At 35.0% G+C, this 25,131-nt stretch overlaps 6 protein-coding genes across 12 annotated transcripts; 5 read left to right on the top strand and 1 right to left on the bottom strand.

Moving 5' to 3' along the window:
* LOC109326613 (phosphatidylinositol/phosphatidylcholine transfer protein SFH3-like) lies at positions 643 to 5,257 on the top strand. 2 transcript variants are annotated; one of them, XM_019559323.1, is made up of 14 exons: positions 643 to 788; positions 1,297 to 1,549; positions 1,837 to 1,936; positions 2,033 to 2,299; positions 2,539 to 2,616; positions 2,730 to 2,831; positions 2,920 to 2,969; positions 3,165 to 3,264; positions 3,357 to 3,449; positions 3,532 to 3,609; positions 3,917 to 4,019; positions 4,216 to 4,583; positions 4,813 to 4,884; positions 4,965 to 5,257. In XM_019559323.1, the coding sequence occupies exons 1-14, from the start codon at positions 743 to 745 to the stop codon at positions 4,980 to 4,982; spliced, it is 1,728 nt and encodes a 575-aa protein (XP_019414868.1). In that variant the 5' UTR covers positions 643 to 742; the 3' UTR covers positions 4,983 to 5,257. The 2 variants fall into 2 exon arrangements, with proteins under 2 accessions (XP_019414868.1, XP_019414869.1); XM_019559324.1 differs by having other exon boundaries at positions 645 to 788; positions 4,222 to 4,583.
* LOC109326615 (RNA-binding protein 24-B-like) lies at positions 5,161 to 24,964 on the top strand. 4 transcript variants are annotated; one of them, XM_019559329.1, is made up of 9 exons: positions 5,161 to 5,165; positions 21,088 to 21,314; positions 21,397 to 21,520; positions 21,636 to 21,771; positions 22,295 to 22,331; positions 22,415 to 22,652; positions 23,219 to 23,326; positions 23,443 to 23,523; positions 24,361 to 24,964. In XM_019559329.1, the coding sequence occupies exons 2-7, from the start codon at positions 21,093 to 21,095 to the stop codon at positions 23,311 to 23,313; spliced, it is 852 nt and encodes a 283-aa protein (XP_019414874.1). In that variant the 5' UTR covers positions 5,161 to 5,165; positions 21,088 to 21,092; the 3' UTR covers positions 23,314 to 23,326; positions 23,443 to 23,523; positions 24,361 to 24,964. The 4 variants fall into 4 exon arrangements, with proteins under 4 accessions (XP_019414874.1, XP_019414873.1, XP_019414871.1 ...); XM_019559328.1 differs by having other exon boundaries at positions 23,440 to 23,523; XM_019559326.1 differs by having other exon boundaries at positions 23,433 to 23,523.
* LOC109326612 (phosphatidylinositol/phosphatidylcholine transfer protein SFH6-like) lies at positions 5,783 to 10,072 on the bottom strand. Its single transcript, XM_019559322.1, has 13 exons — positions 9,736 to 10,072; positions 9,545 to 9,644; positions 9,176 to 9,442; positions 9,006 to 9,083; positions 8,786 to 8,887; positions 8,624 to 8,673; positions 8,385 to 8,484; positions 8,187 to 8,285; positions 7,961 to 8,074; positions 7,558 to 7,690; positions 6,319 to 6,698; positions 6,121 to 6,195; positions 5,783 to 6,017 (listed from the first exon to the last, which is right to left on the bottom strand). The coding sequence occupies exons 1-13, from the start codon at positions 10,050 to 10,052 to the stop codon at positions 5,997 to 5,999; spliced, it is 1,836 nt and encodes a 611-aa protein (XP_019414867.1). The 5' UTR covers positions 10,053 to 10,072; the 3' UTR covers positions 5,783 to 5,996.
* On the top strand, positions 11,454 to 12,002 carry LOC109326430 (bZIP transcription factor 11-like). The gene has a single exon (XM_019559114.1). The coding sequence runs from the start codon at positions 11,454 to 11,456 to the stop codon at positions 11,901 to 11,903; it is 450 nt and encodes a 149-aa protein (XP_019414659.1). The 3' UTR covers positions 11,904 to 12,002.
* LOC109326618 (embryogenic cell protein 40) lies at positions 15,870 to 16,997 on the top strand. 2 transcript variants are annotated; one of them, XM_019559334.1, is made up of 3 exons: positions 15,870 to 16,102; positions 16,148 to 16,404; positions 16,525 to 16,997. In XM_019559334.1, the coding sequence occupies exons 1-3, from the start codon at positions 15,916 to 15,918 to the stop codon at positions 16,789 to 16,791; spliced, it is 711 nt and encodes a 236-aa protein (XP_019414879.1). In that variant the 5' UTR covers positions 15,870 to 15,915; the 3' UTR covers positions 16,792 to 16,997. The 2 variants fall into 2 exon arrangements, with proteins under 2 accessions (XP_019414879.1, XP_019414877.1); XM_019559332.1 differs by having other exon boundaries at positions 15,870 to 16,404.
* LOC109326617 (dehydrin ERD14-like) lies at positions 18,870 to 19,820 on the top strand. Of its 2 annotated transcripts, XM_019559331.1 has the most exons (3): positions 18,870 to 19,170; positions 19,248 to 19,495; positions 19,532 to 19,820. In XM_019559331.1, exons 1-3 carry the CDS (start codon positions 18,937 to 18,939, stop codon positions 19,659 to 19,661), a joined length of 612 nt encoding a protein of 203 aa, XP_019414876.1. In that variant the 5' UTR covers positions 18,870 to 18,936; the 3' UTR covers positions 19,662 to 19,820. The 2 variants fall into 2 exon arrangements, with proteins under 2 accessions (XP_019414876.1, XP_019414875.1); XM_019559330.1 differs by having other exon boundaries at positions 19,248 to 19,820.

The following is a 25,131-nucleotide window of genomic DNA, read 5'->3' as shown; positions in this document are numbered from 1 at the left end:
CTAAATGTCAACCGGGTTAAATAAATGTAGTAAGGCACCTAAGTAATAAGGAAGATAATTGAAAAGAAGGTGATGCAAGCAAGAGTGTCTATGTAGAGTATGGAAGAAAATAATGTAAGCAACAGTAATTAAACATGACATATAGATTGGATGAATTAGTTGGTAAAGTTAGGTGGAATGGGGTAAATATGTGATATTATGAATGAGAGGAGTTACTTGCATTTCGCCAAAACCAAATCCAATCTATTTATCTCATCATAGCTACTATGCTGAAAAAGGAGCCATGAAGACTTAGTCAATGCCGGATTACATTTGAATAAACAAAAAAAGAGTCTAAAATTGTCTTATAGTTGTACCAACCCATCATGGCCTCAATTACAGAGAATTATTCGGTTGATATATTTGCACTTTTCTATTTGTTTTGCCACCCCTAAATATTTGTGTAGCAAGGTATCATCTCTCTTCTTATGTTTCTATGTCCCTCTCATCTTTCATTAGTTATGATTATTTGATCCATGACCCTATAGTTACTTACCCCTTTAACATTTCTGCAGTTGGTTACTAAGATATATGTCTTGTACTTTTTGATACATTATGGTTGATTATTTGGCTCTTGATATGTTTGTTGTTCATGCCTGAAAGGTGTAGGTACACAGTACACACATGAAGACATTTTGACTATATTTATGCCTTAAGCCTCTCTGCACATTTAAGTAAGCTTACCAGATTCGATTGATTAATCATGTGTGATACTATGTCCGGACCGATTGACCGACCAACCAAGCTTGGTAAGCCTAATTAGTTGCTGATATAACCCCTGCATTCTTCTGCAGTTCTTTCTCTGAATTTACTTCTATTTTATATCCATGCAGTCATGCACTAACAAATTTATATCTACTGTATATGCTGATGTATGGTACTAGAACGTGAAATAACATGCCATAACAATTATGATGAAAAAAGTGAGAAAATAAAGGAAGCTGAAACCAGTTGATCATAGAAGACAAGCATTTACTAATATGCTTGATTGTCTTATTAGATCTTATGCATCATGCGTGCTGCTTAGCTGAAAAGGGATAAACGTTAGAAGTGAAGATGATTGAGTTGTCTATGCTTTGGTTTCTGTTGCAATAATTCTAGTCTAAAGTCCTAAGTCTAACCAAACAGACCCTTATATTTTTCCCAGGATGTTAATATACATAACAGCAGCAGAATGTAGATGTTCACCTTGTGAATTTCTTTCTATGTATCGTGTTCTTAAAGCTCAGAGTAAAAATTTTGTTGTTGCAAACACAGGTCATGAAAGTGAACATTCTGAGGATGAAAAGAAGAAAAGGATGGGGTCATTTAAGAAGGCGGCTATCAGTGCCTCGAGTAAGTTCAAGCATTCCTTTGCAAAGAGGGGGCGCAAACACAGCAGGGTTATGTCTATTTCTATTGAGGATGAAATCGATACAGAAGAGCTCATGGCGGTTGATGCTTTTCGCCAAGTGCTTATCTTGGAAGAGCTATTGCCCTCAAAACATGATGATCATCGTATGATGCTAAGGTAGAGGCTTGTGACATTGCTTCTCATTCATTTATTTAAGGAGAATGCTAAAAATGCCCGACAAAAACCAAGCTTTTTTTGGGTTCAATAGATTGACAGATGTATTTCACTTAGTCTCCTAATAAAAAATTGCATCTTCTTGATTCTTTAACTGGTTCCCTTAGAATTAAGGGCTCTGGGTCAGCAAGATCCTTTATTTTCGTATGGTTGTAGCTTGAGCAGCTTCATTTTTATGCCTCAATTGAGACTTTCTAATTGTCCTATAATTTCAACCTACCATGATCCAGATTCTTGAAGGCTAGGAAGTTTGACATTGAGAAAACAAAACAAATGTGGTCAGATATGCTTAAGTGGAGGAATGAATTTGGTGCTGATACTATCATGGAGGTATTTCTGTGGCGAAAAATCAGTCTCCGTGTTTTGTTCTTCTGTATAACTATCTTCTTTATGCATCTAACCATAAACACTTTTTGTGTTATTAAGGATTTTGAATTCAATGAAGTAGATGAAGTTCTTAAATATTACCCACAAGGGCATCATGGCGTTGATAAGGATGGAAGACCTGTTTACATTGAGAAGTTGGGTCAGGTTGACTCTAACAAGCTGCTGCAAGTTACGACTATGGAACGTTATCTCAAGTATCATGTTAGGGAGTTTGAGAGGACATTCAATGTTAAGTTGCCTGCATGTTCAATTGCAGCAAAGAGGCACATTGACCAAAGCACCACTATTTTGGATGTGCAAGGAGTGGTATGTATAAATTCTACTCCTAGTTTTAGTCGTTCAACCCCTGTCCATAGAAAAACAAACAACAGGAAATAACTATTGTAACATCTTAAATGATAGTTATCATAAAGAAGCTTACGTTTATACTAGAAGTTTTATGTTTCTCTATTTCCAAGTATACTTGTGGATATTTATCTATTGTTATGTATGCTTTTTATATTTAACAAGTTTCACACAATTTCTGACTAGCATGCTTTGCTCAGGGTCTTAAAAGTATGAACAAAACTGCGAGGGATCTCCTCCAGCGCCTTCAAAAGATTGATGGTGACAACTATCCTGAGGTACCCGTTTATATAACTGCGTAGGCATGTCAATGTCACTAGTTTTCTTCCCTCTCTATACTTTAGCTTAAATGACCTGAATTTGCGGTAATTGAACTTTCCTTTCCATGCAGTCCCTTAACCGCATGTTCATCATCAATGCTGGTTCTGGATTTAGGCTCTTGTGGAATACTGTTAAGTCATTCCTTGATCCTAAGACAACCTCAAAGATCCATGTAAGCACTTTTAATCTACATATCAATTTGAATTAATGTCTTTCCACTTATGTAGCAGCATTGAACAGATTCATAATTTAATGACCAGGTCCTGGGTAACAAATACCAGAGCAAGTTGCTTGAAATAATTGAGGCCAGGTTATTCTCCTTTCTGATTGAATTATTTTACCTCATACATATCTACATAGAAAATTATGCTGTCTAAGGTTATATTGGGACATAATGTAGAATTGAATATTGTGAACTCTTTTATGTTTTTTCAATATGGCAATATATAGCATCACTCATTATGGCTATGCATATAACACCTAACATTTCTTTCTTATTTACCAGTGAACTTCCAGAATTCTTGGGTGGTACTTGTACTTGTGCAGATAAAGGTGGTTGTATGCTTTCTGACAAGGGACCATGGAATGACCCAGAGATATTGATGGTAGCTTATTGCAGAAAAATCAATTTCTTTAGTCATCTAATATATCAAGGGGAAAACCATATATTAATAAATTATTCATCTGAATGATTTAGATGGTTCAAAATGGCAAGGGCAAGGCCAAGAGGAAAACCTTATCTGAGCTTAATGAGAAAACAATCACAGAAGATGAAATAGCACAGCAAAAGGTAGTCAGTTTCCTACTTTTGGGAAACTTCTGTGTATTTTATTTGCCAGAAAATTGATAGCTTGTATCCTTCTTTTGTTAAGGGATGCAAAGAATCCTGCACTGATGTGCAATGTTTATCATCACATGTGGAGCAAACTAAATCCTGCACTGTTCCAGGAGTAAGTTTCTTAGGCTTCAATCAACTGTTGTTCCTATCCTATGCATTACTTCTAGCAAGAAATAGTTTAAGGAAACTGCCTAGTTTATCTAGTTATTTAGTGTTACATGTAGCTTATCATACAGCTGGGAGTATGTTATAAGACATATACATCGAGTCACATTTATACCTTCTTTTCATAACAAGTTTCATCACTCCATGAAATGCAAAACAAATTCTTTGACGTGATGTTAATTTCTTCTGTTTTTATAATTCAAGATCTAACTTGTTTTTTGGGTTAACTCCTACTATATGTCGTTGCATTGCAGGCAAACCAATGTGGTGTATATCAGTATAACGCCTTTGTTGACAAGTCAGTGGATTCATCCTGGAATAAATCAGTGGAAAATGATAAATATGCATTTTCTCAAGGTATTTGGTACTGCTATATATGTCTTTTGCTTTTAACTTCCAATCTTACATTTCTTACTACTTGTGAGAGATAAATAAATAAAATGATCACAACAATTAGACCAAATAATCAGCAATTTGCTCATTGATAAGCAAGCTAACGAATCTTAATTTGGCTTTGTTGATTTTTTTTAATTCATTATGGAGTTTTGTTAAGCCGCAGGTTATGTCCCTAATAAAGTTAGCAAGACATCTGATGGGTTTAGCAAACAATTTGTTGGTGGAATAATGGCCATGGTTATGGGAGTTGTAACCATGATTGGCATGACAAGGAACATGCCAAGGAGAATCACAGAAGCAGCACTATATGGTAGCTCAGTATATTATGATGGCACTATGATAAAAGCACCTCCTGCCATCACAAACAATTATCACATGACCATAATGAAGCAAATGGCTGAACTAGAAGAGAAAGTGGCTGCTCTCAGCATGAGACCTTCTATGCCACCTGAAAAAGAGGAAATGCTGAATAATGCTCTATGCAGAGTCAGTGCTCTAGAACAACATTTGGCTGTAACCAAAAAGGTATTACTCAATAGAGTTTTCTTATTGGAATAACCAATGCATTTGGTATCTTATATATGCTTATCACTAACCCTCATTCCAATGTAAAAGTAACACTAGTTGAGTTCATTCATGCAATTCTGTCCAATGTACGACTTTTTCATCCTCATTCCACTTGCACTTGAGTTCCTCTCTAAGCTACATGTGATAGCATATTTGTAATTCTTTTGCTTCTTTTTTATGGTTTAAGGCACTTGATGATGCCCTTGCTAGACAAGTGGAGCTCCTAGACGAGATTAACAAGAAAAAGAAGAAGAAGCTGGTATGTTATACCCACCTTGCATTTATGAGATTCTTCTATGGAGTGCTTTTATTTACACACTTTTGGGTTTTTGATTGCAGTTCTGCTGCAAGTGGTAAAGTGATAGGTGTTTAATGTTATTGCTGTGTGACCTCAAATATTTTACACCACAAAGAAATGTGAAGTTGGATGCTTTCTCTTCATCAACCCATGGGATGCCTATTCCATTCAGCTGTTTGCTTTATTCAATATTTGATTAAAAACTTCTGTTCAAAATAATTTGTGCCACTCCTTCACATTGTGTATATACTCATATTTATATTCTATAAAAAACTAGGCACGGTTTTGCTCATGAAAAATCTTATTAGCCTTAAAGCCATAAAAATTAACACTAGTTTTGCATTATCTTTAAAACCCCTTGGCTCTGCATAAATTTCTTTCAAACAGATGTTTTTGGAAGTATCTTGTGCATCCATATGATCATTTTTTTTTGGTAATTTTTCCTATTGCACTTCAGTTAGTATTTTGAAGTCCCAAATATCTACCTTTTGATAAAAGAACTTGACCCAAATAATTTTGTATACAACTACCAACCAAATTATTTTACTAATTGGATATATTTTTGAGTCACATATCTGCAAACCCCTTACACCCAGTTTTGAAAACAATATTACATTTGTGGATATACAATAGAAAAGACGAGTCTAGTTAAGATATTTCTCTTATACGGCCCCACAAACATATTCTAGGTAAGATATTGGTCTCTGACAGTAATGACAAAATATCAAATATTTTACCATGCACAAGTTGTCCTCAACCAATTTTATCATCACTAAGATAATACTCCCTGCAAGTATAGGAAATTGGAAGAACAATAGTTTTCAACAATAAATGCAGCCAAACCAAACACAAGTATAAATGAAGGTAACCACAACAAAGCTTGTATTTTCAAGTCTAGCAAAGAAGCCATTCTGGATTATACACACATTTGAAACAAATCTCGATTAAGTTTACTCATAGTACATTGAAAATTGGTGGTCAGAGTTACATCATGTGCAAGGTCAACACCCTTAAGAAAACACGTGTATATTGACATACTCCTCGGTGGAGTCTCTTTCTATCAGCAATATATCTCACCAGCAAAACTTCTTTTTCTGATTAAAACACAACAAAATGATGGAAACAGAAATATCACAAATCTGAAAAATGACACTTTAAGGTCTTAACTATGTACTAAAGATAAATCTGTAAACTCACCCGTAACTTGGCTTCTTCTTTACTATCAATGTATGCAAGCAGCTCTTCTTGCCTCATTAATGCTTCATAGAGAGCCTAAACACAATCCATCAAATCCAAATATTAAGGCCACACTCAGGTCAAAAAACAATTAGACACTGTATATTCTGTAGTTCACATCTCCACATGATATTTGAAAGCAAAAATATAGCATCTTACCTTTTTAGTAGCAATCAACTCTGCTTCCAAAGCATCCACCCGGCAGACAGCAGCATTCAACAATTCCTCTTTCTCATAAGGCATCTTACATGGCTTAGATTGGAGTGTGCTGACCTTCTCTTCAAGCTCATCTAACCTTTTCAGCATGGAAGGAAGGACATTTTCCTCTGCAGTTGATGAAGGAGGACGAACCTCATTGTTTGATGTATCATGGGTTGGTTCTGAAGTACTGTGATCATCATTAGATGATACTGCAATAAGTTTCTTGGTCACACGGCATGCAACTGACCGGAAGTGCGTAAATAAGAAGACTGTCAGGGCTATCCAAATTCGAGTTCGAATCCCTTCTGGAGATTTCAGTGTGTCAGGAAGAGATGCTCCTGTATTGGAAATTTTCAATTTAGTTTTGATAGGTAAATTATATTACAATAACAACCAAGCCTTAATCCCACCAGGTGGGACCGACTACATGGACCGAATAACGTCATAACACTATCATAAATCATATTTATTGACAAAGTATTGATCTTTAAATCTTTCCTAATTGTTTCACCTACGATTTTTCTAGGCTCTCCTCTTCCTCTAGAAATTGGACTAACATTCATTTGATCTACTCCCCTTACCGAGGCTTCTAATAATCTCTTCCGCACGTGTCCATACCACGTAAGGCGCGATTCTACCATATTTTGTACAATAGGATTTACTCCAACTTTCTCTCTATTGCAATCATTTCTAATCCTATATTGTATAGTGTGTCCACTCATCCAACACAACATTCATATCTTTGCAACATGAAGTTTATTCACTTATTGATATTTTATCGTCCAACATTCAGTCTTATATAATTGATAGATAAATTACACTTAATAATTCAAATGAAGAAACCACATAAGACTGTCAAGCTAGCACCAACTCTCCCAAAAGCTAGCCTTTTCACTCTAGGTGGTGGGGTTAGGTCCTAAATATTATGTTAGCATTTGTAATGCATCTACTGTACTGAATAATTTCTCCCAATAAACACTATCCTAGTTAAATTAGTTTGTGGAGTTCTAAATAAGTTCTTGTGACTTGTGTGCAGAACTAGCCAATAACATTAACAGAAAATGTGACTAACATCTTCACTAGAACCAATCAAAATGATAATTATTTTGTACACTTGTATGGATTTTCAGTGAACGGGGAAAATGCGAAGATTCATCAAAAAGGTACATCTGTAAATACAAGACCAATGTTGCTAACCTTTTGGAGAATAAGACCTCTGTAGATATGCTTCCTTCTTCCAGACATCATCAACAGTTTTGTCCACAATTGGAACGTATTCATCGTAACCAGACAAGTTACTGGAAAAGCTTGAGCTTCCAACTATCTTAGCCTTGACAAACAAAATGCTAACAACTTTTAATTTCATCAACATTCTAATTGTATCATATCAACATTCTAATTGTATCATCCTTTTTATATCTTCAAATACCATGAACTACTTATTGCACATTTAAAATTAAATGAATGCACACGATACTGAAGGTACAAGAATTATCAAAGAAAACTTTGCTGTCATTCAATTTGTCAAAGGGTGGGAAGGGTGCACACAGCGAAATCTTATAACAATCAATAGCAACTTCAACAATAGATCAACACTTACTTCCTCGCGAACAGGGGTCAGCCTAAGGTGTGAGTAACTCTTCATCGCTTTTGGAGAAGATATATCTTCAGCTTCTGACCCGGATTCAGCTGTGGATGTATCGCTGCCTTTTACCTGTATGGTAGAAGTAACAAAATAAAAGATGATATATGATGAGAACAACTTTGCGGAAATGGTACAAAAGTAGAAACATTGGCTCCACTCGGTTAAAGTAATGAAGAATTACCATTGGGTATGGAGGCTTGGCATATGCAATAACCTTCCCTTCACTGTTTAGAACTGTTACTACTTGCCTAGTGCGCCGTGCTCCACCGTTAAGAACCATCTGCAAAATTTGAACATGCAAACTGTCAGCATGTTACACTCGGCAACTATAATATGATACCTGCATACCTATCAAAAAGCATTCAAGAACAGCATTAACCTTCAATATTTCAGGGTTTTTCCAGGGGCCTTTATCGGATCTGAGGCAACCTCCCTGATCTTCACAAGTGCAGGTACCTCCCAGAAATTCTGGCAATTCACTTCATTAAATGCATAATATATTAGGCATTTCAAAAGATAATGTAAATTGCAGTGGTCCTAGAAAGTATAGTGCATCTGTCATTAGAATTTTAACATGCATAGAAATATAAACATATAGAAAATGGAACCGTCCAGTACCTGGCATCAATTACTTCAAGCAATTTGCTCTGATACTTGTTTCCAAGAACCTAAGTAATGTTTCCGAAGTAGCGCCAAGCAATATCAGCAGCCTTATAACATCACTAAAAAGAGCTTTAAAAAGAGCTTTAAAAAGAGATAGAAGACAGCATTTTTACTTACGTGAATCTTTGAAGATGTTTTAGGATCAAGAAAAGACTTAACAGTGCTCCACAGCAGCCTAAATCCAGGGCCAGCATTTATAATAAACATTTGGCAGAGTGTCTGTATCATTAATCAATGAGACTACAGTATATGTTCATCTTTCAAATTTCCAATAACTGATGAGTCAACATTTGAAAAGAACATGGCAAAAAGTTAGATAGGAAAAGAGATAATGCACCTCAGGGTAATTGTCGCCATCAATCTTCTGCAATCGTGTAACAAGTTCCCGAGCAGACTTTGTAAAGTTCTTAAGGCCCTATTAGTTGAGATTTAACAAAAAATAAATAATGATTTGTATGACATAGAAGTAACAGTAAATGGAAAATGGAATAGTTAGAGGCAACATACCACGCCTTGAACATCTAATATTGTGGTGCTTGAATCTATGTGCCTCTTGGCAGCAATAGTGCAAGCAGGAAACTTTATTGCAAAAGCTTTCTCAAACTCTTGCACATGATACTTTATGTATCTATCCATAGTTGTAACTTGCATAAGTTTGTTTGGATCAACTTTTCCAAGTCTTTCAATATAAACAGGTCTCCCCTCCTTATCGACACCGTGATGACCATGCGGATAATACCTTACAACTTCATCTAACTCTTTGAACTCAAAATCCTGATGAAAAGAATGAAATATTAATGACAGTGGAGGCAGAGAAAATGCATTAATCTGCATAAGAATAAAGCAAATAGATGTCCCAGATCTATCTGCATTTACCTCCATAAGGGTATCAGCACCAAACTCTTTCCTCCATTGTAGCATATCTGCCCACATATGCTTTGCCTTTTCAATATCAAATTTCCTTGCTTTCAAAAATCTGTAGAATGATAAAAGAAAGGAATAGGTACAAGTTGATTTGAACATAAAAGTAATTAAAGGATTGACGAAAGGAGGAGGAAGCTTACTACCTTAGCATGATATGATAATGATCATAAGGTTGTGGAAGTAACTCATCCATGATCAAGGATTGACGAAAGGAATCAACAGCTTGAAGTTCATGAAGATCACGAACATCTTGAATGGAAAGAGAGGAGACACGGGTATTCTTATGAAGAGAATGTTTGAATCTGGAAGATGCATTGAGTGCCTTCTTTTTAAGAGATCCAATTCCTTTACCTTTCATAATCCTCATCCTCCTACTCCTATTATTTTCATCTTCTGAGTTATTATCAATATCAGATTTCCTTTCTCTCTTTTCATCACTCCCATAAGACATCACTCCCATAAGATATCAGATCTACTCTAACTATGATGTAAGTAACAATGTATGTAAGTAACAATGTATGTAACAATGCATGTAACTATGTAAGTAACTGAGAGAGAGAGTGTGTGTGGGGTCCACTCTGAGTCTACTACTTGGGGAACATCAACCGCATATAAGATATTATGTTATATTCTTTTTACTCTAACTATGTATTACTCTAATAATCATCTTCTTCATTATCAATTCTTTCATTTCATTTAATCACATTCCCCCATGTATAAGTAGTATACTAAATATATAAAATGAAACACAAAAGGTGTGTTACAAACCAACTAGATGAGTGCTTACTGATTAGGAAAGTAAAGCATAGATGAAAATCAAAATAGAGAATTGGCAGAGTTTACTTTAAGCCTTAATATGTTTGGCAGAGTTGAGAAAATGTTATGCCACGTGTGAACAGATATCTACATGGAGATATCTGTATTCGTATTGGCCATGGTGTGTCTATCTATACATATGTCATATGTGTTTCACTTAACCCTCAATACTCTCATACTCTCATCCTCTGTCCCCAAATATTCTCGTTTCCATGTCCCAAATCAATCAAATTCCATCAATTAACGTAAAAAAATTATGTTTTGTTTTTATGTTTTTTCTTTTTAAGTATGTGGCAATTTTCAATTGGATAGGGACACAATGAGACACAGAAAATGGGACAGATGATCCCCATCCCATACTCTGATACTCTCATACTCTCTTCTCTTTAATCCATTCCCTCCTATTCTTCCTCCAATCTCCAATCACCAAACAACATACAACTTATCTTACTATTATTAGATGAATATAAAAGAGGAAGAAACAAAATACCATCTTTTTCTTCTTTATTTGCTCATCCTTTTTATTTTAATATATTAAAAATCATCAACTTGTTAGCCTTTTTGGTTGTATAAATTCCCTACTTCAATCACACATTTACTCCCTTCCTCTTCTTTCTCATCAACCTCACTTTTAAGATATTTGTTTCAATAGTTAATGCTCCCTAACACTTCTCTTATTCTTTTTCTTCTTCTTCTTCTTCTTAATGCTATTTCCCTTCATCATCTCACAACAATCTTAGATGCTCAACATCATCATCACCTTGTTATTGATGTGTGAGATTCATGTATCCAATTCTCACTGAAATCTTGTTCTCTGGTTGTATGATCAATTCTACCATTAGGCGCCGCAGGACCCATCTTGTTCAATCTTTCTCTGTTACCTTCCTTTACTGGCTCTACTACGTTTCATAATAACATATATATCTCGTTTTCTTCTTCTTCTTCAAACTCTTATTCTGTTAGTGTTTATTAGTGTCTGGGTCCTGCCACCTTAACAAACTTCAAATTTTAATTTTTGTCAACTTCTCCAAGTGGAACATCTTCCATGATTCTTCAACACTCGGGTTCTGAGGAGGAGTTGCAGGTTTTGATGGATCAAAGGAAGAGGAAGAGAATGATATCCAACCGCGAATCTGCAAGGCGATCTCGGCTGAAGAAACAGAACCACTTGGATGAATTGGCTGCACAAGTGGCTCACCTCAAAAACGAGAATCAACAGATACTCACTACACTCAACCACATTACACAGCGTTATTTGAACGTTGAGGCCCAAAATTCTGTGCTTACAGCTCAAGTGGGTGAGTTAAGCCACAGGCTTGAGTCCTTGAATCAGATCATTCACTTCTTCAATGCCAACAATGGAATTTTTGAAGCTCCAGATTATGCATCAACGAATTTTATTGATCCTGCACCCAATAATTTCTTCAACCCTTTCAATATCAACTATATCAATCAGCCTATCATGGCTTCTGCTGAAGCCATGTTGCAGTACTAAGACTAATGATTTGGATTTGGCGCAGTCAATTAAGTCCTTCTCACTAAGCAGATTTTTCATTCATTAAAAATCAACTTCCACATATTATTGCAATAATATGATTGATATAGTTGGTATAACACATCATGGAGTTGTTAGAATCGCAACAGTAGATTTCACAGTCAGTGATCATAGTTGTGAACTGCATCTCACACTTCATATATATATATATATATATATATATAGGATTAGGAGCTAAATGGATGATTTTCAAAACTGCACTGAATCCAAATCCCTGAGATGAGATCTATATATTATTGGACTTTCTGGATATTAGTTTGAGATATCATGTGAGGATTATTGTTGATTTCTTTTAGGTTTGAGCATGTTGTGAAATTGTAATAACTGCTAGATAGTGATAAGAAATAATCATGAATAATATTGTATGAAGTCAGTATGCTCGTTGGGGGCACTGGTTCTGTAAATGGGCACTGTAGTGTTCAAAGATCATCCTATAATATTTATGTTGTTTCAGTTAAGCCACTATTATTGTTGTCACTCACCTTTCATAAATATAATGATAATATTGTATAAGTTTTTATCTAATTCTTTAAAAAATTTGGTGCCCCTCTTACTCAAATGCTATATATAGTTTATATTATATCCTGAAATCAGTGCTTCTTTTGACTAAAACTTAAGAAGGTAGGCAATTTTGCTACTTGCTCCTGAATGATAGTTTAGTGGACAAAGTTGAATCCATTATAATATTAATAATTGTAGGTTGAACTGAATATGATGCAAGCATTGCACTTGCACTCTTCTAATTAATCAGTGGTTTGTATATTGTGGTCTTTTTTTTGTACTGATGTGTATGCTCTTTTTGATCCCACAATGTAGAAATTAGGCTTATGAGCTTTCATTTTCATAATGCATCATTCCATGAGAATATACTAGAAATATATATATATTGGGTTTGTCTAGAGAGGACACCCTAGAGATAGACATCTTAATTGAAGGTAAGTCCAAATATGACCAGGACAGCTGCTGAGAGAGTTGGCTATGACACCTCAACTGCTTTTCTCATCATAATAGCTTTGCAGTTAAGAAAAAGTTCCTTAAAATGGGAATAACATAATCATAGCCTCATACTGTGTTTTATGACATTATTCTAGGGCTTCTTCCCTACAACTAGATGGATAGTTAGGTTAAAGGTTAAAGGTAAAAGGTAAGGAGCTTAATGATTATTAGCTATATGTTAGCTAATTGAATTAGAAGTATTCCATAAAATTATTTAAATAACTAGCTAATAAGTGTAAATGATACAAAAGCTCTTAAGTTATAAATTAGAAGCTTCTCTAATTGGTTTAGCGTGTATAGTTCACAACATCACTCAGTAACTTATAAGCTACTGAAGTAATTTGTTTGACCAAGAATAAATCACCTATGATGGTACAGAACCACTATGAAAAACAAAGTAGAGGTTACAGCTTTTAGTGAAAGCTGCTACACAAGTTCTTCAAAAAGTTATAAAGAGATATGTCTTGGTAATTAAAGAGCAAAACATGAGTGCTTTTTGGAGCATTTAAGTTTCTTCAGACATAGAACTTAAGTCATAGTTTATGTAATTTTTACCAGAATCTTATTAAGTTAATAATAAGTGGGATCAAGCATGTGGTTTAGTCACGTGGAGCTTAGCATGCTATAACTTAGTTTGAAGTAATTTATAAGAAATAAATATGACACATTGTAAATTGATTAAGCCAAAGATGAATCTTACCGGAGTTATGTGGTGCCAAAATAGGCAGGGAATTTCTGCAGCAATCAGAAAGAAGAAGAAAAAAAAGTACAAGTTGAAATGTTCCTTTTACAGTATAACTTAAGCACTGTAATAACTTAAGCTGTTTGATAGCTTAAGCTTTTTACCAAGTTTTACTTTATTTTCCTTGACATTGGAAATGTAAGGTGGCCAAGTTGTGTACTTATAAATTCGATTTTTTTAGAAGTGTAATGAAAGGTGTAATGGGTTGTGTTTGACTACTACAAATATTTATTTGGTAACAGATGAAACGGTTCTATACTTGAGCTTTCTTAATATTTACTTTTCTCGTGAACAAACATATTTTGAGCACAACATATGTATTGAGGAATTATGTGAACAACTAATATTATATTTATAATAATATCCACTCACACAAACCAGCAAACAAAACAAAGGAAGGCAAGAGATTAAAACAGATAAAATTTTCAATTGTTTTGAAATTAGTTAAAGTTGATGGACAGAATTAGTAAAAGTAATCTGATTCTGTATAAAAATATGAAAAGTAGTTAAAGTTGATGGATCAGACAGAAGAAAAGAATGCATAAAAGCTGGTCAACAAGCAGTATGGTAAACCATTGTTGAACAAAACCAATATCTGATTCATTGTTTTGAATGTGATAATGTACAGTATGGTAAACCTATATTATATTGATTGTATATCTTGTAACTAAGGCTTTGACTCAGTGGCGGCAAAACAAGAGTGGTAGCCAAACGTTGTGCAAAAAGACAAAAACAACAGCCACTTTCAATATTAATCAAAAAGGATATTTTGTTGTTCATTAAGGTTCAACTCAACGAGTAGTAATATAATCCATAAATGATAAAACATCAAATTCTGTGATGGGACTACAGATTCCTCACTAATAGGTTCCACTATTTACAGATTTAATTTGTACTAAGGAATATTGTTTGTGAACCACTTATTTTAGAGTGCCAGACAGACTTCTAAGCTTTAGTTCTTATTTATTTTATACAAGAATATTCCAACCAGATAGTAAAGATTCTTTCTATCTAGACTCTCACATTAGGGGATATTGGTACACAGCCTTTGTTTTTGAGGTAAAATATAAGTGATAAGATCCTCCACACATGCAAAACTAGGCTCAGCTTCAAGAATGATGACTCTAACTACATTTCTATTACTTGCTTAATTCACAAAAGAGTTTACAAACAAAGTAACAGCACCCAAGTTAACATTTTCATTTTCTTCTACTTCATACATACTATGATTCTAGGGTGGGGAGATGATGTTATATTATGATTTATGATTAACACTTATAGGTCCAACATGTAAAAAGAGGGGACAAGGGTGATGAAATCTCCCACTGCATGATGGCTTCTTTTTATGTTAGAAAAGTGTATAAATTAGCACATTATTATTTTTATAAGAATAAAAAGGGGTGGTTAGCATGTGGCCAGCCATGCCATTGAATGGTCACGTGTCTTGGTAAAAAGTTGATAGCAGAATTAAAAAATATGAATGTTGACATAGGTTACTTGCCCCTAAATCTAATTTATGGTTGATCATTTACTAGGTTGATGGTTGATTAGTAATTGTTCCTCTGACTGCTTTTTAATCAATAAATTTGGGCTTCCAATTTAGACTCTAGAATCTTCACCCATTGCCTAACACTGAAAGCTTTTATTTCACTTTTTAGAAAGCTTTCCTCGAGTCATTGTTAAACTTTTATTTCACCCATTGCCTAACTATGAATGTTTTGTCCCGTGAATAGTAAGTGCATGCATTAGGTTTGACTACGACGAAGAAAAGGATCAGCGGTATCAATCATTCTAATGCATTTTCTAATACTTCACCATTAGATACACTATTACTAGCCTTCTCATACATTTTGTAACATTTTCAATTGATATATTTCTATATTTAGTGCTAGCTAGGTAAGAAACAATCTTATATATATCTCTATCCTCCCTGCAATAATTTCACTTCATTTGTTCTTATCTTCTAATATACACACTTGCCTTGTTTGGTATGAAAAACATAAAAGGAAAGCAAGAGAAACTTGAAAACAAGGAGCATAAGTGGAGGGACAGGTGTGATTATTTGACATACGTGGCAAGTGTGTGAGTGTTTAATACACTTACGTGTTGGCCCCAAAATACATGCCATGCATATCTCCACCGCAACTGTTTTATTTATAAGAATTAATAAGGAGAAGAAAGAATATGCATTATCACATTTGAGTTCAAAGGAAAATGGCTGAAGCAGAACTACGAGACCAATATGGCAACCCTATCCAACTCACCGATCAGTACGGTAATCCAGTTAAGTTAACCGATGAGCATGGCAATCCTGTCCATGTCACTGGTGTCGCAGCCACTATTCCTACCACTGGAACCCATACTGCTGGAACCACAGGGACCTACGGTGCACCAACCACAGGGACCCATGGTATACCAACCACAGGGACCTTTGCACCAACCACAGGGACCCATACAAGTGGGTTTGGAACCCACGGTGTACCAACCACAGGAACCCATACAAGTGGGTTTGGAACCCATGGTGTACCTGGAACCCATGGTGTACCAACTTCAGGGACCCATGCAAGTGGAATTGGAACTCATGGTGCACAAACCACAGGAACCAATACAAGTGGATTTGGAACCTATGGTGCAGGCGCTTATGGTGGAGGTGCAACCACCGGGGAGCTTCGACGCTCTGGAAGCTCATCAAGCTCTAGCTCGGTATATATCCTTATATATCATTACTGTTTTATTCTGCTATGTGATTTTAGTATAGATGAATGATATATATAATATAAATATGATATGGTCTAATGCATGCATGCATGTGTGAATATGTAGTCGGAGGATGATGGGCTAGGAGGGAGGAGGAAGAAGAAGGGACTGAAGGATAAAATAAAAGAGAAGCTACCAGGTGGGGTAGGAGGAGGAGGAGGAGGAGGAGGAGGTGGTGGTAGAGACCATTCAGGAACTACTACTACTGCTGCTGCTACTACTACTCCTACAACAACTCCTACAACAACTGCTGCTACCCACCACCCTGAGGCGCATGAGAAGAAGGGCATCTTGGACAAGATCAAAGACAAATTGCCTGGCCACCACAATTAATCTCTCATCTCTACTGTCTTCATTTTATCTACTACTTTATGTTTCTCCCTTTCTCGTTGCCTAGTTTCAGTGTGTATGTCATTTGTATTATCTTAAGCTACAAATGATTAATAATTACTTCCACTTATGTTTCATACTATATATCTTTTGGAATAATTAAGACTATGTATGTTATGATTAATAATTACTTCCACTCTTGACAATAACATTATATGAATTGCCTAATCTTATTTATGACTAATCTGATAGTGTTTAGTTTGTGATATTTATGACAATAACATTATATGATACTCGACGCCGAAGAATGGGTGACAGGTTGCAATAAACATTTGTCTTCTTCACCATTTCTCTATAATTTCAAATATTCCTATATCCTCTTATTTGGGCTGGTTTAGGCCCAAATTACCCATATCAGATCCGGAATAGGTTATGTTATGCTTAATTCCATTTTAAGTCCTTCAACATTTCTCTATATTTTAGTTTAACCAATCATATTTCCTTACTTTATTAATAAAAAATTAATATTTAATTTCAACGGAAGATTGTTCAACTTTCATTAATTGGTTGAAAACCCGGGACAAGTTATAATTGAATCACTTGCAATTTAAAAGAAAAGTTTGACATATTTAAAATATAATATATAAGATTGTCCTAAATTTCTAAATTCATAAATCAGGGTGAATATAAATGGTTCCTTAAAAAAATAATCAAACCAAACAGTAAAATCAAATCTCATTTGTGGTTTGATTAAGTTCTATCAATTTTTATTGTTTTGACCGTCACCACTTACATCCCTCATTTTTAGGTTAAATTAATGTTTTTGTCTTTACATTTTTCTTTAATTTCTACATTTTTTGTAATATGGTTAGGGGTATAAAATTTTGGTTTGATTTTTGATGCATTTTAATGATCGAACCGAACACAAACATATAGTTTATTTAGCTTAATTAAATGTAAAATCTTAGATCAATTGAAAAGAACAAAAACATATGGTTTTCTTAATTTCAACAGTTTTTCTATCATTTTTTTTATAAAAAATTATAGTTTAATTGAAAGTTAAAATCAAGAAATATTGTTTATCTGAAAAGAAAAACACTATTATTATAAAAAAAACTATGAACAATTAGTAATGTATATATAATATTAGTAACATATATAATAATATAATTTATGATTAGCACTATATATAACAATACATATTTAATAATATATGGTATATATTAGTTTCATACTTAATACTATAAAAGTTGGAAGGAATGTTTTAAATTTTGTTTTATTGTTATAATGACATGGGACATCAACTTCAAATACTCCATGCAAACAAAATTATTATTATTTTAAATAATAGTCTATAGATGATGTATCAATTCAATTATATTACTGTAATTTGTTGACAACTCAAACTCTTCTATGCATACGAATTACCTTGATAACTCAAACTCTTGTACGTAGGAAGTGTTTTTTTAATGATAGTTGAAGTATTTGACAGCAATTAGAACTGGAAGGGTCTACAAGTAAAGAGGAAACCAATTTTAAGCATACATTTTTTGTTTCTTTTTGGGATATTCACATATTCATATTACATTCTTAATTAAAGTATGAATGAAATGATATAAATATTTATTTAAAATAAAGAAGAGATGAATGGAAACGACAAGTAACATGGAAAGCTGATAATGAGGGTGCCCCAACACCTCACAATTCTCCTTCTCCAACACTCTACTGCCACGTGTCCGAACAGCCGACCTTGCAATACCTTTCCTGAGTCCCACTTACACCGCCCCACGTGATCATCCACCTGTCGACGATCTCATTGGTCAGAGTAAAGATCGACAAATACAGCGTGTCTCACTCATCTTGCTTTAATTTCCTTTCCTAATTGTACATGCATGAAGCCCATATTGGAGTTATATTCATATGAATTGTAATGAGGATAAGAGCGTGACTCACCTTAAATTATGATTTTTATCCCTATGCCTAGATACACACGTCGGTTACACTTATTATTACAATAATAATGTGATTCAGTACGCGTTTATGTGTAGTATTAATACCCTCCAACTCCCACACTTCAATCTCATCAACTTTACTTCCTCATTACTCTCCAAACACACACACACACTTCATTACAGTTGCTTAATAATCATGGCCGAGGAGAACCAAAACAAGTATGAGACCTCTGAGCCTGAGGTAGAGACTAAGGATCGTGGGGTTCTTGATTTTTTCGGTAAGAAGAAGGAGGAAGAACAAGCCATCCCTCAAGAGGAGGTCATCGTAACTGAGTTTGAGAAGGTCAAGGTTTCTGAACAAGACCAAGGAGAGAAGAAGGAAACTCTCTTGGAGAAGCTTCACCGATCTAACAGCAACAGCTCCAGCTCTGTAAGTCTTGATTATAGTGTTGTGATTATCTGTATATAATTAGTTACAAGTTTGATGTTATGTTTATATGGTTGCAGTCTAGTGATGAGGAAGGAGAAGATGGTGAGAAGAAGAAGAAGAAGAAGGGGTTGAAGGAAAAGATAAAGGAAAAGATAGAGGGTGATGGTGATGAGAAGCAAGAGGAGACATCTGGTACAGTAGTTGATGTTGATGTTGTTGATGTTAATAATGATGAAAAGAAGGGATTCCTTGACAAAATTAAGGAGAAGCTGCCAGGTAATCACAAGAAGACAGAAGAGGTAGTTGTCATTCCTCCATCAACAGAGTATGGTAGTACTACTCATGAAGCTACTACTACTACTACTACTCATCATGAAGGAGAGACAAAGGAGAAGAAAGGTATTTTAGAGAAGATCAAAGAGAAGTTGCCTGGTTATCACTCCAAGACCGATGAGGATAAAGAAAAGGAAAAGGATGCTGCTGCTCATTAATCAAACTATGTTTTCTATTATGTTTGTTTGATGAAAAAAGAAACATGTATTCATAAAATTAAATAAGTTACTTGTTTATTTTATTTTAAAAATTGTGTTTATTTTGAAATGTTGTGTTTGTATTGAAATGAAAGTATTTGTGAAATGTGTTATGTATAATTGTCTCTTTCTACCTCATTTTTTTTGTAGTCTATATTACAACCAAAACCCAATGAAACCCAAATATTAGATTCTACATAGTCGTGAATTTGTGGTCATCGTTTTAATGTGGACAGTTTTATTACTTTATCAGGGATAGTTTCTCTTGTGCCTGCAACATTTTCCCCTAATACATATTTTGACATTCATATATTTGCAATGATATTACAATCATAATTTAATGTAATAATTGTGATACAATCAAAATAGATGATTCACTATTTTGTTTGAGAGGATAATAACAGCATTATTAAGCTAGCCAATGGCAAGGTTATGAACGAAGAAAATTATTTATCGCACTTGTCTTGCCCATTCTTGCAGCAGGTCTAACATGGAGTTGAGATTTTATAGAGGAAAAGATAATAAAAGTCTTATACTCATTAAAATAAAATTATACTATATATATATATATATATTCTAATTAAATGAAAGGAAAGGTATGATATAACATATCATGGATCATAAGTTAATGTAGGAAAGGCTAAATGGTAATTATTGGATGAAAGTATAAAGTAACATATAATGTGGAATAAAAGATATGCTCTGACGGGTAGGGTGGGCATATATATATATATAGCTTACAACTTAACATATAACAGTAACTCATGAATAACCAAAGAACATCACTCTTATATCTACTCCCAATGCCCCTTACATTATTTTTTAATACTCTCATACCGAAGTTGCTCCTATAATCTTGGCATGTTGTGTGCCAGCAATGGTGCACTTGATTCCCAAACCCTAACAACATTCGGATGGAGATGCAAATGCGGTTATCTCTCGTACAATTCATTTATATTTGGAAGTTTAAGTTGATGTTGTAAGCATATGAATTGATAGATTTTGTTGTGTGAGGTATGTGGAATGAGTTGGAAGAATAATGGAAAGGTGAATAGTAATAGGAGTAAAAATAAAAAGTAGTTAGATGTTAATGAATGATTGAAATGGGCCGAGGGGAGGAAGAGGTAGCATGGGCCATTAAGATAGGACAGAATAAATAAATAAATAAATAAATAAATAAATAAATAATAATAATTGGAATGAATAAAAGGAACTCAGGAACTGAGGAAGGGGAATGAGTGGGACCAGCATCTGAGGCTGTCCGTCCCGTTGGGTTGAGAATTGAGAAATCACAACTCTCCTTTTTCTCTCTTTCCCATTCCTTTTCTATTCTGTTCAATTCTCTTTCATCTCTCTCTCTCTCTCTCTCTCTCTTCCCCAATACCAGGGTTAATGGCATATCAGGGTCCTGGTTCGGGATCGAGTTCAACTTCGGGGATTCAACTAATGAACTCACCCTTCGGTGACACAACCTACACAAAAGTATTCGTTGGAGGATTGGCTTGGGAGACTCACAGCGAAACCATGCGCCGCTACTTTCACCAATTCGGTCATATTCTAGAAGCTGTCGTTATCACTGATAAGAATACTGGCCGATCCAAAGGATATGGTTTTGTTAGTATCTTCTTTATCAATAATCATTTTTAATATATCAATCACACATTGTAACTATTATACATGGAATTGGAGGGTATAGGTCACTTTCCGGGATCCCGAGGCTGCTAGGAGGGCTTGTGCTGATTCAGCTCCAACCATAGATGGTCGAAGGGCTAATTGTAATCTCGCTTCCCTTCGTCGACCACACCCTCCTCTGCCGCATGGTATGTAATACATACCAACTCCATCACAATTTTCTTCTTATCCAATTCTACTGTATGCTCAAATTTAACTTTGCTTCAGTTCTTTATCCAATTCTACTTCTGTTGTCTTTTATAGGACGGATAAGACTAGCCTCCCCTTACATTGGAAGTTTGCAACCAGCTCGTGGTGCTTATGTCGGAGGTTATGGCTACCAGCAACCAGTTCCCTACAATTATCAGCAAGGCCAAGGATTGATTTATCCTCCTTATGGGTGAGTGGGATGTTGTTATACAGTGATATTGCAAACATTTTAAGACATTTGTTTTTATTGCTAATTGTTATGTTCTTGCGTTTTCTTTATATTTGTACTTGTTACATTCATTATTATCTCTACAGTGTTTTATTACTTTATTAGTCATTAATTCATGACATTGTTGTTGACTGGTAAATGAGGGTGGTGATTATTGTATTCAACTAGGTACATATTCTTGCAACGACTTGGTTAATCCTCTTTCTTTCTTTCTTTCTTTCTTTCTTTGTGTGGCTATCTGCTCATAACAACCTCTGGATGAAGCATACTCGTGTAGTGCTTAATTATTTGGAAACAAGTATGTGGAAAAATGTGTCAATAGATGTGTAATAAACTAATAATTATTTATTTTATTTATGCCAATGAGTGGGAGGGGTTCCTGACTACATTTGCATTGTACAGCAGTATATAATATGTATTACACCAGGGTCATGCTATATAGGTGATATTTTCAACATTGTATGTGGGTGTTTTATCTTTGCAGGTATACAGCATATGGACCCGAGTACATCTACCCACAGGTTGTTTTAGTTTATTTTTAATAGGCTTAGGGAGAGTTTTTAGTGTTGTCTGTGCACTGCTGACTTTTTTAACTTTTTCTTAGAGCGTGTACAACCCTTACATGGGTCAGCAATACCTTCAGATATATGGAGTGCCTGGGGCAGTGAACACAACAGTTTATCCTTATGGACAATTGAGTCGGGCTATTCCTAGCAGTCATGGTTATACAGCAATGCAGGGCTATGCAGTACCTGGTCATCAGATTGTGCCCTACGGTGGGCCGAATGTTAATGCAATAACAACTTCACACGTGCCTGCCATTCAAGCACCATATCCCAGTGGTAAGCTCATCCCCTAAGCCTTGCTATATATGACCTGCCTGTTGCCTTATGAGCATGTATTGTGTTTTTTACATGTCTCAATTCTAGTCACGCTGTCTTAATTTTCTTGTGATTGAAGGAGTGTTGCCATTCATATTCACAGTTATTTTCTTTTGAGAAATGAATGCTTATTTATAGACCTAGGAATTAACATTCACTGGGAAACACTTGAGAGCGTAAGCATTGATACACCAAGAATGCATTGACTTTGCATCTGTTGATAAAAACGATAAAGCATTGCTTATGTGGGCAATTTTAGTTCTCTAATTTATACTTCGTACGGGGCTTGAACTACGGTAATTTATCTGATAGAATTTGGAAGTAATTGATATAATAGAGGAAAATGGGAGTTATAATGAAAGGCAAGTTACAAATTTGTAAAGAATGGGTGACATTTTTTATACAGAGAAGTGTTGTAAGATGAATATTTGGAATGAGGCATTGAAATGGCAATGGTATCTCTTAATTACTGTTGAGAATTTTTTTATGTAAATGTATGCGATATGCAAGCCTGTTGTCTTTTTCAGGAATTGCTGCACCAGTTCCAGGCCAACCCCAATTTATTGTTCCCGCTCCTTCTCAGTTTATACAAGGTAGCGGTCCTGACCAAACAGCCGGGTGAGGGGGCGAATAAGGTGGGCTGTTTATCTTATGACATATATTTATTTCCGCTGTAAACTTGAGTTTTTTTATAAACTGTAAACTTATGTTTTGAAAGTATTGTATCACAAGTATCCTTAGTTTGCGGCAGGACTATGAGCAGTGGATCTGCTACTTGAGTGGCGGGCTTCTCCAATCTAGCCTTGCAAGTTACTTATTTTGCATTCTAGAGGTACTGAGCTTTGTTTTATGCAATATTACTGCCCCTTAATGGTAAGGGTTGTAATAAGTTGTTTAGCTGCCCATGAGTATAGCTATAACTCAACTTGTTTATGATTTGGTAAGTTGAGCTCATGTGCAATTGAGTTGTGCATAACTGGCTCATTTAAATGACCCAGACCACTAGGGTGAGCTCAACTCATTTTCTCATGAGCTTCAGCACAACGGTAAGGTTCTTTGCCTCGTGACCTAGAGGTCATGAGCTCAGATCCTGGAAATAGTCTTTTCGTTTGCGAGGGTAAGGCTGGCTGCCTTGTGACATCTTCACACTATGATTATGATTATAATATATTATAAAATGTTATTACTACTAACTAAGCCTTTGTTAATTACTAAATATAATTATGTATTGGATCAGTTTTTACTATATTAATAAATACATGTTACAAGATTCTGTAACCTTCTTAGATAATGTCAAAATTGATCTCTGCATTTGGGGTTTCCATTGGCACAAGAATGACTCCAAGGTTTTTTTTTGCACACAAGGTGTAGTATTTCTGTTTCGCTGAATGACGTGACTTGAGAAATTGTAGCACAAACCTAAAGCACCCAAGTTGGGTGCGTACTACAACAATCACATAAGTAGCTATGGTAGATTATGATAACTAATTAATGGTATGATTGGCCTATTGCACTCAACTCTCTATTTGAATGCTGTGGGTTTATTCAAGAATTTCTTTGCAACTGTGAAAAGTGGTGTGTCTATTTGCAATTGAAAATTATGGCATTGGAATCTATTATATTGTTGTTTAGTATGGGTATAGCTCTTAACAAATCTTATGATGTGCAGGTCATATGTAATCATGCTCACCAAGTCGTGTCTGAGTCGCTTGTGAAGAAAACTGGAATGTGTGGACTGCTTTTCCATTTGGACATTTACACTCATGTATTTATACCTAGTACTACTAGTACTCAGGAAGAGTGGCAGTAGTATTGGATCGGATGCCAGAATAGGTCTCTGGCAGCCATGTAGAAATAAGCTTGTGTAAAAAAATGAAAATCATGTCTGAATCAAAATATGATTCTTTGTAGTATTGTCCAGCATTGATTTTGTAGATAATCTCATCAATGTTGGTGCATTGTGTGAAGATGGATGGTCCGTCAAATTTTTTTGGGTGATTTTTGTGCATAGTAGTTGTCACAGGTTCTATCAGAAACTCAGGTGTAATTTTATGACTTTAAGAACCCGCCCTTTATGCAAAAAGTAGAATCACCAGTATCTTCAATTAGAGAAGATTGAAGTGGTCCCTTGGTGTTTGTTTTACTAGCGTTTAGCAGCAAGTCACATGTTCAACTTTTTCTTGAAGTAATAATATAATGTTCATCTTTCTTGTGAAGGACTCAATGTGTCCTTTATAGTAGCCAATGCATGTTCTAACTCTAGTTCTTTTCTAATTAATTCTTAGATTATTTTTGGGTATAAATCATGTAAGGTGGTTGCTTGATACTTGGCTTCTATGAGTCATTTTATCTTTGTCAATGTAATCTCTGTTATGTTTAGTGGTAGTCATGGACGCATTTCCCTCGTCCCTACTTGGATCATGAATTTGTAATACTTAGA

Source organism: Lupinus angustifolius, chromosome LG14 (genome assembly GCF_001865875.1).
Source record: "Lupinus angustifolius cultivar Tanjil chromosome LG14, LupAngTanjil_v1.0, whole genome shotgun sequence".
Lineage (NCBI taxonomy): Eukaryota > Viridiplantae > Streptophyta > Magnoliopsida > Fabales > Fabaceae > Lupinus > Lupinus angustifolius.
This window is presented reverse-complemented; position numbering and strand designations above follow the sequence as displayed.